Source organism: Xyrauchen texanus, chromosome 9, assembly GCF_025860055.1.
Source record: "Xyrauchen texanus isolate HMW12.3.18 chromosome 9, RBS_HiC_50CHRs, whole genome shotgun sequence".
Lineage (NCBI taxonomy): Eukaryota > Metazoa > Chordata > Actinopteri > Cypriniformes > Catostomidae > Xyrauchen > Xyrauchen texanus.
The window spans coordinates 34754588-34771664 of NC_068284.1; the positions used below are offsets into that span (position 1 = coordinate 34754588).

Sequence of the window (17077 nt, forward strand, 5' to 3'; positions counted from 1 at the left end):
AAAAGATGAAAAACATTTAAACCGAGCTCCTATTTTTTTTTTTACAATTATCTTTGAGGCTCATATCTCATGTCGTGCTATGAGTGTATGTGACAGAGTTTTCTCAGCAATCTGTGTGAGAATCAGCACTTGTTAATGCAGAAATAGTGTAGATCCTTCAAAACTGAAGATTTTTTTAAATGTAAACTATGGTGACCATAAAACCTCTTTTCATGGACATGGTTTATTTTTTCGAACCTTAAAAAGCATCCGGTCAGGATTTCAAATTCCCTACAAGTCAGTGATTTGTCTGTTTTCATATCGAAGTACTCAACAAGAAACCTGATGAAACGCATAATATACATGGATTCTCTCTCTCTGCGTGCTGTTTGTCTGCGTCTCACTCTCTCACACACACGGCGTAGGGTTGGGTTGCACCAGATGTGCGTAAGTTCTCACTAAATTTGGGACGTAAAGTTCACACTAAGGGCTTAGTAACTACTAGTTAGTTTGCAACTAAGTCAGTGCTTCATTTGGTTGCACCACCTGTTCTTAAGGCAAGACATTGCAATGGCATACAACCTATACTACTCTTACTACTTCTGCCATATGTGTGCATGCATGTCTGCCTACTACCATGCCCCTCATTCTATTTCTGCCAATTCAGAACTCAGCCTTGGCTAGTAGGTTGTAAACTCTCCGTAAAGTAATGCATAGTCGCATGATATGACGTTTACTTAAATTGATCCAATAAGCAGCCTTCACATTTGAACACCAATGTGTTGAAATGTTGTGCATTTCAGTTTTATTTCGTAACAGTTAATGTTCAAACTTTGTTTTCTCACATAACTGTCAGCTGTAAAAAAAAAAAAATTATATACCCATTGAAATACGATACGTAATAAAGTAGCTATAATAAATAGTATGTTTAGCCTACTTAAATAATATTATTCAGGAACTGTATCTAAAATTAATAAGGGGCAATAAATAAACACTAATACAAAAGCCTGGAAGAATTGACATTTATTAATTTTAATATTCAAAATCTTTTGTATGTGTTGAAACTTGAGACTGGGAGATGCACCCCAAAAGTGCATCGTTTGATCAATTCTTTGGTGAAGAGTAGCTAAGAGGTAAATTTTTTACATAATGTTCTCTCTTGTAAATATAAACTAGTGTAAATGTCAACATCATCATGTACTGCATGCCTAAAGGATTGCAGTCTGTCATGCAAAACATGAGCTCATTGATTTAATCAGTCTGCTTTTTTATTCCAACAGTTACTCCTGGTTGGAGGCTTCTGTAAATATTTTGTTTATACATAGGGTTACATTCTACCCAAGTTTAATAGTGCAATGCTCAAACATTTAGTAGTGCGCAAATTGTGACTTAGTGCTCATTTACACCACTACTAGGCCAAGTTGTAACTTACGTTAGCTGGTGCAATCGGCATGTAAATGTGTGTGATTATGTACTTATCATTTCGGGGATTGCCATCAAAACAGTTTGTCCATAGCAGCATTTAGTGAGGAAGGGGTTTAAATTAAGTAAACACAGACTGTTCCGCCACTCTTGACTGTTGTTAGTGATATTTCAGTGCTTGGTAATAAGACTAAGGGTACGTTTACATGACAACGATGTACTAAAAACAGAAATGTTTTTCTTTTGCGTTTTTGAAAAGTTCCTCATACAGATGACAACGTTGTCAAAATGATCCCCGTTCACACGGATCCGAGAAAATTATAAAAAATGCTGCATTATGTATGCTAGGCCAGTAGTTGGCGATGTCACTTTGTAAAGAAACACTATGCACCTGTGCACATAAGCATTCTTCCACAGAGCGGTGAACACAAACAATGAACATGGCGAAAGAATCAAGCTAATTTGTCTGGACGGATGATGAAGTTGCTTTATTGCTACAAGTGACGATGATGAGGTTGCTTTATTGCTACAAGTGACACTGGACTATAAAGCATGCCACCTTTTTAAGGACTCATGTTGGTCTGTTCGCCCTGGAGGTAAGGACGGAATACTGGAAGTTCATTCCTATGGTCTGAACACGTAATACGCATGTGCATGAGGTCGTAATTTTCGAGACGATAACGGCATCGTTTTCAAAAACTTGCAATTTGAAACCCGTTTTCAAAAGTTTGCTTTTCAGGCCCCAAAAAGCTGTTATCATGTAAACGAACAGCCAAAACGCATAAAAAGTTTTCAGTTTTTGTTGAAATTGTTGTCGTGTAATGGCCGCTAAGCTGCGAAACGGAAGTCTGTAACATCCATATTAGAAGAACGTGCAAAGCATAATGGGTAATTTCGCTGCCTGTGAAAATCATGGCTAGTCGGCTCTAAATATAAAAACTTTTTTATATCCTCAGACTAAATTGAATAATTTCACTATCTGTCCAGTTTTATGGCGTTTTTTTTTATTTTTTTAACTCATCTAAGTCTTACGTCAGCGCATCCTGACCTCACAAATGCTCAAACAGTTAATCTTACGAGTCTGTTCACACAGTGTCAAAACTGAATTTTTCTGGAAATGTTACAACTTCTCATCCAGGGAAATAACCAGTGTAAAATTTACTGGTATTTTCAAACAGGTCGTATTCACACATGACTTCTAAACTGCTTATTGCCATTCATTCTCTGAAAAAGGCTGCATGTGTGAAAGATACTTTATGTATAACATGTGTCGGATCTCTGATTCTGAGATTGGACGAGCCACATTCAAAGACATTGTATCTACTGTATCCCCAAAGGTACGGATTATAAACTATATTATATTACATGGCAGAAGAATTGCTTAATCATCATCAATAATACATGTAATTATTTATAAAGTGTCTAACTTTATTACATTTTGCATTGTGCCTCAGAACATCCCGTAACCGTGGTAAAAAAGCATTGTGACTCTTGTGAACAGACTCTTGTGGCTTATTTCTTAATTATAACATGCTTACTGTAAGTTTAGCATGTACTGTGGCTTCAAAATTCTAAAGTAAAGAGGAAGGAGGAGGAGGAAACATGAAAATAACAGAACCTGGAACACTTCCTTATGGCCATGCAGTGTAGTAATCACAGAGGGTTTCCCGAGTGGCTATGCATTTGAATCCAATACTGCACTGAAATTGGCTGTCTAAAAAAATAGGGCAGGGAAAGTACTTTAAGTGGATTTGCCCCATTCAGATCTGTGATAGCTTGTGAATAGTTGACCGTTTGGATACTAAAAGGGCCATTAGCAAGATAAAGAAAATGTATGTGATAAATTAGTCAATTTGGAGCAGATCTTCATCATGTTTTTTACTCTATATTGTTACTGGAGATTAATATGGAAAAGCTGGATCAAGACAAGGGTTGGCCAAAAAAATAGACAAGCATGAGATAGGTCAGAGAGTATCTGAGGTCAGGAAGTCTGTTAACATTCCATTTGGAAGGCAGTAGAGTGAAACACATCATGATATGACAATTCATTCCTTACAGGAATTACTGGGTTCAATACAAGTTAAGCTCTATTCAATTTGTGGCATAATGTTGAATAAACAGGGCAAGAAATCCAAACAACCAAAAGTAACAGGTTTGTCATTTATTCAAGTGGTTGGACTGATCAATTGGTTTGCTTGTTCAGTCTTGATATTTTCAGACAGAGTGACACATATGTAACAATTAATCACAGATAGAACTATGGCCAGAAATGCTTGGGATATAAATATCTGCTTTGGCCTACTTCCTGACTGGTTAAAAATATCATCAAACATTTTCTAATGCATCTCAGAGGTACAGACAGTCTTTTTTTCAATATTTGCTGTTGGAAAGAGTGTTGTTTGTTGTTCAAGCACAATTTTTACAGCAGAACTGAAAAGGTTGCTTGGTAAACTTTAAAAGCATGTTTGCCTTTAGTGCACTACTGTAATATATGAATTGCCAATTTCAGTTTTGAACAAACTCTGATTGAACCTCTGTCCCCATACATAGGGATTGGCCTGAAATAAGGAAGACCATCAGTGGCTGACGAGGAGCAGGACCACGCTTCACTAATCATGGGCTCAGGAGGGTAATTTAAGTGGGGCATTTATCCCAAGCAGGAATTCTAGTCTATTTCTACATCAGAGTAGTTTGACTACATAACAAGTCTCTTGACAGAGCTTATGAATGATGGGATGAGCAGGAAAACATGCTGAGGTTGCTTTAATGGCACTTGGAGAAAAAAACAAACAAAAAAAGAAATAAGGCCCAAAAATCAAATAATGACTGCTGACTGGGAGAGGTTGGTGGTTGCCTGACAGATGTGATGAGCTGGTGTAATGTTGATATGAGTGCAGGAACTGTTACTCACAGGCACTTTGAAGGGAGAGGAGTTGGGGACATCCATGGAGATATTCTTCTCCGAGCTGCCCAGCCCCGATATGCTCCTCCGTCTGGGAGAGCGCTCCGCAGACGCTTCTGCTATGAGGGAAGAGAAAAAGGGAGGGATTAGACCAAAGGAAGTCTTTCTACAGACTGGGAGAATTACATTAATGATCAGAGAACACCAGATATTTGAACAATTGTGAAGGAGAACTGTTACACAGGTTTGTGTCAGAACAAGTTAACATGCCGCCTTTGGAAAATAACGCTTTTCCTTCTAAATGTAGCTTTGTTAATCAGCATGTTAGGAGCCTTTCATAATTAACAAACATATTTTTGTTCTAATTAATCACAGATGTCATCATGACATGGGTGGTAAGGAAAGCTTATTTATATTTAAATAAACAAACAGCATTTTAATGCTTCACTGTTATGTAAATTGTTTGTTTGTAACTTAGTAGATTCTCACTTTAAGGAAAATATAAAAATAGTCCATTCAGACTTTTACATATTTATAAATATTCTCTCTGGGGATCCCCCTGAACCACCATATTTATATCCAGCAAAAGGCCTCCTTTGTCCCATACATATATATTATGAATGTAAAATATTTAAAACACAAAAACTGGGCTGCTGTCATTTAGCTTCAAAACTAACTGTTGCTCTTATCTTTTAATATTCATAACTTGGAACATTAATTGTGTACCCCCCTGCTCTAGAATTTACTCCGAATGGTGCCAAAAACAAAAAACATCCAGTGAGTGGCAGTTCTGTGTATGGAAACGCCTTGTTGATGAGAGAGGTGAACAGAGAATGGCAACACTGGTTCAAACTGACAAATCTAAGGTAACTCAGATAACTGTTCTGTACAATTGTGGTGGGAAGAATAACTTCTCAGAATGCTATTCTGAGATACAGGTTGGTGCTGTTTTGGCGGCACGAGGGGGACCTACACAATATTAGGCAGGTGGTTTTAATGTTGTGGCCGATCAGTGTATGTGTGTATATATATATATATATATATTTATAGATTTTTGCACACACGCACGCACGCACGCACGCACGCACGCACGCACGCACGCACGCACACACACACACACACTTTATTTTCTGTTTTTAAATTATCATAATATATCTATGGATAGCACAGCCATTTCAAAACCTTGATGAAAGCTGACTGGGTGACGGTCCAGATTGTCCAGAGTGACCGTCCCGTTAGCGCTGCAATTATTTAGTGATGTATGTGACTAAGTCAATTATATCAAGCACACACACTCTCTCTTTCACACAAACACAGACATTTTCAAGCTACCATGAATGTCTTTTTTCTTCCATAAGGAGTAACAATCCACAATTTTAGTTGCTTCAAGTAAAATCAGGCATAAAATTTGATAGTTTTTTTTAGCACTTTTGTAACCAGATAAAGAAAATAGTATATAGTTTGAATTCTAAAAATTCTGATATTCTGCTTCCAACATCTGCGGCCATTTTTTTTTTTATCAAACCACTGCTGGGTAGATTTCTTTGGAATTGTAATCCGGTACTGAATACAAATTACATGACTAAAATTAGAGGTGTGAATCTTCACTGGCCTCAGGTTTCGATTCAAAGGGTAACGATACGATTATAAAATGATTCTCGATGCATCACGATGCATCTTGTCCTTTCAATATTTTTCTTTCAGTTTATTCAAAATTTCTTTTTTATTCTCGATTTTTTTCCCTTTCAGCTTTTTATTTAACAGCGGTTTTAAAAATCAGAATTCAGTTCTGATTTTTAAAAAATCTGAGTCACATTACATCAACTGGACTTTTAAATTCAGTATGAGCTGTGAAAAAAACCTGGAACATCCACAAGATTAAATAAATGGTTCTATAGTTTAAAAAAAGGATCTCAGTTTTTCAGTTTCTTTCTTTAAAACCTTATAAAAAAACCTCTTAAAACACACACAAAAGAAATATTGTTTCTCCATAAAAACACACTGAATACTATTACTCCAACTGATTATATTATTTTTATTTTATTGTAAATCATTTAATAGTATTTAATTATTATTTAAAATTAATCTATGCCATGCTATTAATTTATAAGCACAAATGGAAGTTGCTGGTCCAGGATGAGAGATATATCTGCTTCTATGAGAGTACAGCTGTTAGCTTCTCCTCTCCTCACCAGCACAAGTGATAGTAAAGCGGTTTAAATAGCACAGTTGTTGCTTCAGAAATGTATCAAGTGCCCGTATGCACTATTCTAAATTAGGGAGAAAAAGGGGAGAAAATGAAAAATAAAATGAAACAAATTTAAAAGATAACCCTGCTGTCTTCCCCGATTCACTGAGACAGACGAGAGCTGGGTCCAGATCATCCATCCTTATTCTGCTGGACCTATCTGCTGCCTTTGACATGGTAAACCATCAGATCCTCCTGTCCACCCTCTCTACTCTCAGAAAATGTGCTTGGCTGGTTCAAGTCCTAACTCTCATGTAGGTCTTTCAAGGTAGCCTGGAGAGATGGGGTGTCCAAGTTACATCAGCTACTTACTGGGGTACATCAGGGGTTCAGTGCTTGGCCCACTTCTCTTCTCCATATAAACAACATCACTGGGACACATTATTCATGCAAATGAATTCTCCAATATGTATTCCAGTATTCCCCAATGACACACGTGTCTTTCCAGCCAACCCTACAACTCTACAATAACACCATCCAAAATGGTCAGAAATCTAGGGTTAACTATTGACAACCAACTCAATTTACTCAACCACATTTCAAAAACAGCACGATCACGTACATTTGCACTCTAAAACATAAGGAAAATAAGACCCTTCCTCTCTGATCATGTGACCACACAACTCCTTGTTCAGTCACTTGTCATATCTAGAATGGATTATTGCAATGCTGTGTTAGCTGGCCTTCCTACATGCACAATCAGGCCTCTGCAAATTATCCATATTGAAACAGCACGGCTGGTCTTGAACGAACCCAAGATAGCGCATGTTACACCCCTCCTTGTCTCTGTAAACTGGCTGCCCGTTGCTGCACGTATTAATTTCATAGCTCTGATGATGGTATACAGAACAGTACCTTGGTCTGCTCCAGCATTCCTAAAATCAGACCTACGTGCCCACCAGAATACTGCAGTCTGCAAATGAGTTGCACCTTGTGGTACCAACACAAAATGGCACCAAATCCCTTTCGCGGACTTTCAGCTTAGGGCTGCACAATTAATCGAAATTAAATTGAAACCGATTTGCGATTATTAAATTGCAAAGGCTGTGATTTAATTAAATAAATATCCTGCTCCCTTAAAAGTTTATTTGCACTGCTCTGTCCAGTCTATATTTAGTAAGAGCATTATTACAGTGTTTTCAGAGCAGTTCTGTGCTCCACAACTCCCTCTCATGCTTAGAGTAACAGAAGTGCTCGGAGTTCGGTTCCATTTGCTTATGTGCGCTAAACGCTTTATTTACACTAAACTGGCATGTCCTGCTTGAAGCGTTTTTTAAAATTATTTAACTGTGGTAGCAGCATCTCAGTCTCCGTAAGGCAGAGGTATCATAATAATAACAACGTGGAATATAACATTGAATATAATTCAAACATCTTTATAAAATTATTGCTGAACAAACAGCATTAACAGTAACACCTGTAGAGTCCAGAAACATCTCTTCGTTCTTCTATCATTTGTTTCCCTCACGAGAGAGTGTGTCGCCCTTATTACACTCCCTGCGGAAACAAGTGAAAGCGGAACTAATATTACCAACATTAAACAAAATAAAAAGGAAGGAACGTACATACAATAAATCTATATCAAATATTTAGTTACTATAATATAATGCATTGCTAAATTAAATATAATAAAAAAATGAATACAAATAATTAAATGAAATGGTGACAAACTAACCAAAATTTTCACTTTAAATTGAATTACACCAATGGGTTATCAGTTCAACTTCAGTTTGAAATTAAGCCTCATTCTTTAGGACTATCTTATATACAGTAAAGAATAGTTCGTATATCTTTTTAAGAGGGCTCAAGTGAGAAATCCCCAGAAGCCTTTTTGCAGTTGAACATGTGGAAAACATTACCATCATAATCGCAATCGCAATATTTTTCGAAATAATCGCAATATGACTTTTTGTCCAAATCATGCAGCCCTATTTCAGCTTCATTGTATTTTGATGGTGGAACGACCTCCTTAACTCTGGCTGCCATATCACCCTGCGGCTATTGCCTGGTTGCCCACTAAAGCTAAGCAGGGTTGAGCCTGGCCAGTACCTGGATGGGAGACCTCCTGGGGAAAACCAAGGTTGCTGTTGGAAGTGGTATTAGGGAGGCCAGCAGGGGGTGCTAACCCTATGGTCTGTGTGGGTCCTAATGCCCCAGTATAGTGACGGGGACACTATACTGTAAAAAAAAAAAAGCATCGTCTTTCGGATGGGACGTTAAACTGAGGTCTTGACTCTCTGTGGTCATTAAAAATCCCTAGGGCACTTTCTCGTAAAGAGTAGGGGGTTTAACCCCGGTGTCCTAGCCAAATGCCCCTATCTATCATGGCCTCCTAATAATCTCCATCTCTGAATTGGCTACATCACTCTACCATCTCCTCTCCACCAATAGCTGGTGTGTGGTGGGCGTTCTGGCGCACTCTGTCGCATCATCAAGGTGGACGCTGCACACTGGTGGTGGTTGAGGAGATTCCCCCCTATACTATGTAAAGTGCTTTGAGTTTGAGAAAAGCACTATATAAATGTAAGTTGTTGTTGTTAACTCCATCCATGAAGCAAAATCCCTTTTTCATGAGCACTTGTTCATGAAAAAGTGAACATACACTCAAAATAATAATAATAAAAAATTATTATTCTTGTTGCACTCTAATTTCTGCCTTGGCTAGCACTTTTCAACAAACTTTGTAAAGCAGCACTTTTCATGTTACTGACTCCTTAAGATGAATCACTTATGTACCTTCCTCGTTTTGTAAGTCGCTTTGGATAAAAGCGTCTGCTAAATAAATAAATGGTCATGTAAAAACATACCTATTTAGAAGAAGATTATCATGCCTTTCTTGTGGCACAGTTTCTAGAACTATGGACAGGTTATTCTAGGCTTGTTTAACAAGTGTGGACTTGCTCCAGCAATTTCAGCATTACAAAGGCCATACTTCTGAGATAAAAGATCAGACCAGTTATATTTTTGAATCAGTGTCTCAAAAGTTAATCACAAAAGTACATTTATATAAATGTTTTAAGCAGAGTACAAAAGTAATTTGAGAAACTAAAACAAACCATGCAAATGCAATCAGTTCTGCATTTATGTGTGGATTAGCCTTAATTGTGAATCCGAAATTACATGTATTTACGCATTTTGATGTGTTTAATGGACAACACACTTACAAAGACTGAAGTCTAGGGTCTAATTAAGTCAACTGCCCTCTCCAAGTCAATGTCTCCAATAATGATGTCCCATGCAGGTCACTAACAGTGCATTATTCTTGCAGATTCACTGGCTAAAATGGCAAGCAGGGAGACTTAAGTGATTTAACCCAAAGCTTTCACTAATCCCCTTAATAAACCACTCATCCACCAATAAATGCACAATCTACCTGCCGATACCAGACTCCAGATGGACGCCCTGTGACTCTTATATAAAACCACTCTTAATAGCAATGTGGAATATGACTAATTTTCCTCTCAGAGTGAATGAAAAAAAAAAAAAAACCACTCTCACCATTTTATTCTGCATTTGCACAGGGCCTTTCAGCCTATGTGTGTCAAGGATGCAGCAAGATGTTACCTACATCTGCATAGCTGCACTGAGATTCCCCCCTCGGGCTGAACAGGGAGCCATTCACCTCCTCAACTGAAGTGCAGATCACCCCCATAATGAGTTAATTCACCCTGAGTAATAAAAACCCAGTCCATCACTGAGCAGGAACTGTTGCAAAAGAGAATGCGTCTCTATGTCTACACTGAATCAGGGGACACGGTTGAAATTGACCTAGAGGTCTTGGCCAAGATGCTTGTTCTGGTTTTAGCTTGCAGGCCTCAGTAGATCCATATAATAGAGATTGTGCCTGGTCTGTTGGAGAGCTGCCCATTGCTGCTCAAGTTCAGAATGGAACAGTTCTTCCACTCACAATAAAGAGCTTAAAACCATATCAAATAAAAAACACACACAATAGGGATGCACAACACTACATATTTTCAAAATCAACTAATTGGTTTGTCTGAATGACTAGTCAGTTTTAAGGAAGCAAAGTGTAATTAGGCTGGTTAAGGGTCAATAATACACCGACCAGACATGTTTCTTAAGGGGCTCCCTCTTTCCAATACCCACAATTCAAAGATACCAAATGAGCTTTATTGAGATCGACATTGTGCAGAAATGGTTGTTAAAAACAATAGCAGCAATACAGTGTCCTGAACTGACAACTATTATGAACAACATGGCTTAAAAATGGCAGTAAATCTCTCTAAATAGCTGCAACTACAGCACGATGAGTACGCGCAAAATGATTGACAGGTCGAAAGTGTCATTGTCCGCGGACATATTTTTGTTTGCAGTTTACAGAGTCTAGAGCTGTCACAGAGACAGGTGAGATATTTTACAACACTTATTTCAGTAATATCTCTCATGGAGTAGGAAAATGTTTTTGGATATCTTTCAATGAAAAAACCTTAAATCTAAATAAACTTACTAGACAACCACACTTATCAACTTGTTAGATGTTGGATGACAAATTGACCATACTGACCCACCCCAAACACGGACTCTCACAAAGTTTACACACCTACAAACCAATGCATCTCTCATCAAATGTACACGAGACATGAAGCAATGTCTCTTAACTCTATGCATCCGTCGCATTTGGCCCATCTTTAGAAAATAATTGATAAACAGCCAAATTTATCTGCTCGACCTGTTTTTGCAGCAGAGGAGTGGCCCAGTCAAGTTCTGTGGAGTCTGTCTGACAAACCCAACTCTAACCCAGAAAAATCACAATGGCTGACAGCTTGTGGTAGCCTTGCGTAATGTCTACATAAACATAGTGACCGATAACGATGGTGTAAATAATTGTATTGAATGTTTAAGGATTTTTCCCCCTGAAACTATTGAAGGCAGATCCCGCCAATCTTGGATAAGTAGCCTAAAACGTTCTGGTTTGTTCCCGATTTTTTCCAAAATTCACCCACAAGGCTTCAGAAAATGTGACTAGCTGAAAGGTGAGTAGATTGCATCCCTGTTGGTAGTCACTTGTCAGTCTCTTTAAAACCTAATGAACATAACCATTTTTAGCACTCAAAACGCAACTAAAACTGTTTTCTGCTGCTTTGTGAAAGTAGCCTCTGTGGTTTCATGATAGGCTCAGGCACTGAACTAATATTTGAAATACCGCTGAGGTCCATAACAACATTTGAACAGAATTGCAGCTTGTTAGGGGACACTCACAAAAGCTCAGTTTTTGCATTCAAAAACAGGGGAAGGGAGCTGATACACCTTTAATGTTTTAACTTTTTGTTTAAATTCTAATTAACACAGCATCTTAAAAATATACAGTGGAGTGAGACATCAAACAAAGCAGCAAGATGCCTCACAATGGTCAAAGATGTCTGCCTAGCATGTTTACATAGGAAAATAATTAAAAAACAGTGCAGACTGACATCCTGAGTGAAGAGCCCATTTGGCTGTATCTTTGGTCCCCTTGAGGAATTCCTGTGCTTGCGATTACACTGAGAATGTTTCAGAGATAGACTAGCACTTCTGAGAAGCTGCTCTGCAAAAACAGCAACATCCAGTTCTCTCCTTATCGCCTCATCAGCACATGTTCTGCACATATCATCCACTTAAGCTCCTCGGACAAGGGCAAACAAACTCTTACACGCATCACACACACTCTCTGTTAAGTTGCTGTGGCTTGTGTGATTGCTCTGCAGTGCCGTACTTGACATATAGTCTTGCAGCAATCCCTCCGAGTAAGCGTAGCTGTACTTGTTCTGAATTTATGAACGACAAGCAGACATCACGGATGGTAGAACACCACCACTCGTCACCCCTCAACACACACAGACAAGTTTTAAAGCACTAAATGACTTGTAATAAATTATTCAGTGCCACTTCAATCAATATGTATTTTTTTAAATGACTCTACATTCTGAGAGTGGGAAGATAACTTTTAATCTAATAAGCCAATGTATTATAATGCAGCTAAGAGTGAGAGAGAAAGACAGAGTACCTCGATCACAGCTGTTGCCCATCACCTGCTGAATAAATGGACCTGGTCACCATTGGATTGGCTGGAGAGTGACCATCACCCCTCGTCCAATGAGCAGAAGCACTTTCTCTTTAATTGTTCATCACTCTTAAGTACAATTCCGCTGCACTGATAAACAGCAGCCTCTTCATTGTCCTTCTCCTGCTGCGGTTCATTGCCACATCATACTTCTCCCTCTCCTCCTCTCCGTACAAACACTCCAGCTATCTATCCTTCACTTCTCCCTCTCTATCTCTCTGGGTCTCTCTCAAAACACTGTAACATACTCTGCTCAACCTCCCACCTATTTTCCCTATTTCTATCTCTCGAAAGCGGTCCTAGTCCTCACTTTAACAGCTTCAGCTTCTGTTTTTTGGCACGCCAGCGGAAGAGATGTTACCGCATTTACTCAATCAATTGTTGTAACCTTACTCCACTGTTCCTCTCAGCAGAATTGCAAGCACTTCCCATCTCCCTCTCTTGCCCACCCCCAACCAACCCCCTCCTCGACGCATCTGGCTCCATCTGTCTGCTGCAGCCTTACACACAGGAGCGTGTGCAAGCACACATTAAGAAATATTAAGAGGCACTCTATGCCTAAAGACTTTTGTTTTTGTGATTCATATGGGACACAACTCTGGGGCTTTGGCTTATATGAATGCAGATCACTCGTTTGAGGTGTTTTAGAGGTCAGAAAAGAATAGAGAGGAAACACAAGTATGTATCAGATTACACAGCTAGGTCCATGTTGGGACCGTTAGAGCTATTAGCTGGCTGTGACCTACTGAAATAAAAGAGGCAGAACTGTGCACAAGAACATACATGGATATTTTGCTGATTTTGGACAATGCATTAATAACCTTGACTTTACATGATGTTTTTAGAATGTCCTTAAAAATGCATCAGATATCAGATTACATGAACATTATCCAACGGCATAGACAGGCCACTTGTATTAAAATTAATGGGAGAAATTAGAATGGACGTAGAAAGGAAGTCTCACTTTACAGGTAAAATAGACAATCACCTTTTAGATACAGACATCACCTGTGCATATCTCGTAACTGATTGGTCCAGTTTAAAATTGCAGAGGTGCAAATTAAATTTTACATGCTACCGTGGAGGCACAGAGTAGGGGTACGTGATATAAACAAAAATGTACATTGCAATATTCTAGAATTGTTTGGTTGACAACAATATACGTATAATACCAAGTAGGGGTCAGGGCATTACCCCCCATACATTTTCCTTGTGCCACACCGGGACCTTCTGAAACCTCCCTCCTGGTCCAATGAAGAGACAACCACTTCTCCACCCTAAAGATCAAAATGACCCCCTAAAAGACTGCATCTTAGTACTGGCCGTATATAAAGATATACATTTGATGGAAAGTGATTCAAATTAAATTGCTGAAAAACAAATTACATTTCCTTGTCCAAAGAAATGGTAAATGTGTTTTGTCTATGTTTGCAGCAGAACAGAAAGGTAGCAGTTGTATTTATTTTTGAGTGAGCTATCCCTTTAATAATCCCACTTTTACAACACTTTATAGATCCCCTAGTTGAGTTAATGCTAAACTTACCCAAAACCTTACCAAAGAATAACCAACTGAGGACACATGGCTGTACAAATGTTTATACACTGAGCCAGCCAAAAACAAATAAACAACTTCAAAATCAAAAACTCACTGACTACACCTTTATTTGGTTTTCTTAAATCACAGTTATTGCATCACACCTAGTGTTATTCTTGTCTCTCATTCCTAGTTTTTATCCCATCAATCTCCTCTTATTGTGCAGCCAAGCAAACCAAGGTCAGACTGTCCCTGACTATCCTCTGTCCCCTGGCATCAGAGTCGACAGGTCCCCCTGTCTGTCCCTCTGTGAGGCCAGTGCAGCATCTCTCTTTCTCTCTTCCCCTTCAGGCTGCGACTGCCCCTGAAAATCCACTTACTGCATTGATTTGGCCAAGCCCTTCTTCGGATCAATACAGTGCTGGAGGTAACAGAGGGCCCGGGCTGTAATTAGACGTTATGCAAGAGCTCTGGGGTTGGAGGATGGATGGGTGGAGATGGAGGATGGGTGGTCCCTAGTTAGCGTAACACCACCGTATAGGCTTTTATTGCCTGCTGAAACAGGCAATCAATCTGTGGTGAAATGTCATTTGGAGGGTGTAAATGAATCTAAAACAATTTACCTAAAGATATAAAAGATGAAACAATGACATTGCCCACAGTTCATTTTTAAGATCCACTTTTCTTGCAACAAATTTAAGCATAAATGCACTTACATTACCCAAAATTCTCTGTGCGGATGAGAAGATCATCAATAAATGTACTGATATATGAACAATGCTTAGAGAAGACTAGAGCTGAACGATTTGGACAAAAAAAGTCTAATTGCAATTATTTAGAAAAATATTCAGACTTGAACTGAAATATGATTTTTTTTAAATAATAATTAAAAAGAACTAGCAAGTGTTTCCTTTTGACCAAAATTAAAGGAAGCTTCTGGGTTCAAAACAAGTTAGGCTTTTGTGCATCTACAGCATTTGTGGCATAAAGTTGTTGTTTTTTACTTGTTTAAACTTGTTTATTATTTGAGTTGTTAAGTTGTTTAAATCTTAATTTTTACAGTACTTTTGGGGTTTAATGGTTTGTTGACATAACATCAGCATGGCAACGAAGTTTTAAAATTGGCTATAACTTGACACAAAAAAGGTTAGTATGCGATTTAACTAAATTAATGTTAACACACATAGTTCATGACTTGTTGCTACACTTTTGAAACAGTATTTTAACATTTCCCCATTCACTTCCATTGTAAGTGCCTAACTAACTTTTTTTAAGAAAATAATAATAAAAAATAATTTATTGTGGTAATCAATTCTGTCGATTGAGATTAACTTGTATTGAACCCGGAATATTCCTTCAAGTCATGGACAAACATGCTCTACTGCCAATAGAAATATTGTCCTAGAAAGGATGTTCACACTTGAGTCCTCTTAAGAAGCTGACTAAATGATAAAAAAATTCAGATTCATCAGCACAAATGTTTTAGTTGATCCAGGAAAAACCCTGTTTTGTCATGTTGCACAATTGCTTGTTAATGGAAAACACTATTGTAAAAATAAGTAAAATACTCTCAAGCTATTGTATAATGCAATTATGTTGTATCATAAACCTTCTCAAGTAATCATGAACGCTGAGCCTATGCTATTGTACCGCTTATGATTTTACCTTTAAAACACAATTGTTGTGGCAAATATAAGACCGAATCCCATGTATATACCAATCAGAAGACCAAATGACAAACAATAATCTTACAGGAAGCATATTTTTTTTATCAGCACAGTACATGTGGACTGTCCACATCTAAATGTGTCACCTACTCATGCGCCTGGTATTGACTGAACTAAAGCGTTATCACAAAGAAGCCATAGTGGGCATGCTGTGAATGCATCTGTAAATTCTTGTGGTCAAAAGAGAACTCTTTGAAAGGCTAGAGCACTCAACCACGGACGAGATGTAAAGGCAAGCGAAAAAACAAAGTATACCCTAGCCTTTAGGGTTAGGGCTTTGTTCAAATCCCTAATTATGCGCAACAGAAATAGTGATGCATGCCTTAGCAAGCACCAATAATTGTCCCAACATGACCACAAGAAGACCTTCTTCATAGGAGTTTATCAATACTACATGCCTGAACAGATTGGAATCAATGAAAAGGCTGCATCATTAGGCTTCTTCATGCCATCATAGCACTGATGATGATACCTGATATTCAATGTACAGGCCAGTCATTAATTATTTATATTTAATGAAACAGCATGGGCAACAGTGAAGCTGAGCAAAGCTCCACCTTTCCACTACATGCAGCTGCAGCATTTCTCTGCAATATAATGCTTAGAAAGGGTAAGCTATGGTAAAATCTTTAATGAAAGCCACTGCAAAATTCAGTGAGGTTTTAGTTCAGGAAGTTGAAATGCACATAAGAGGCACGTCTTATCTATTCATCTGTTATCCCAATGACTGTTTTGCTTCTTCCTCTCAGATATGCAAGAGCATTTTGTGAGGGCCTATCTTTCCCTATATTGCTGGGTTTGCGATACTTCTATACAAGTTCTATTTGTGGCGCTAACCCACAAATGACCCCATGAAATCACTTTCAGTTTTCTTTTCCATGCTTGTTGATATACAGTATTTCAGAGCACGTGACTGGACAAAAACTTTGTAGTGCAACATGGAGTCATCGATATTCTTGGTTTTTATTCCTAGAAAAGAGGCTGTCAATTTTAGATGCATATATCTGCAAAAAGTTAAATTAAACATGAATGCAGTAGTATGAACAGTAATGACTAATGCAGAACTCATACATATACTAAAAGCTAGCAAAAAAAAAAAAAAAAAGCTAATTTTGATTTCATGGGGTCATGAAATCTCACTTACTAGTGCACACTAGGGATGATTAATATGGCTTAAAAAAATTATATCTCAATACTTTTCAGC

General features: G+C 38.2%; 1 protein-coding gene across 10 annotated transcripts in view; it reads right to left on the reverse strand.

Moving 5' to 3' along the window:
- Positions 1-17077, reverse strand: part of LOC127648999 (ras GTPase-activating protein nGAP-like) — a 118832-nt gene that overhangs the window by 32321 nt on the left and 69434 nt on the right. For 5 of the 10 annotated variants that reach the window (XM_052133876.1, XM_052133874.1, XM_052133872.1 and 2 more), the window contains one exon: positions 4313-4422. In XM_052133876.1, the coding sequence (XP_051989836.1) occupies positions 4313-4422 (110 nt within the window). Of the gene's footprint in view, positions 1-4312; positions 4423-12555; positions 12978-17077 lie in introns of those variants that run through there. The other 5 variants (XM_052133875.1, XM_052133873.1, XM_052133881.1 and 2 more) reach the window with 3 other exon arrangements.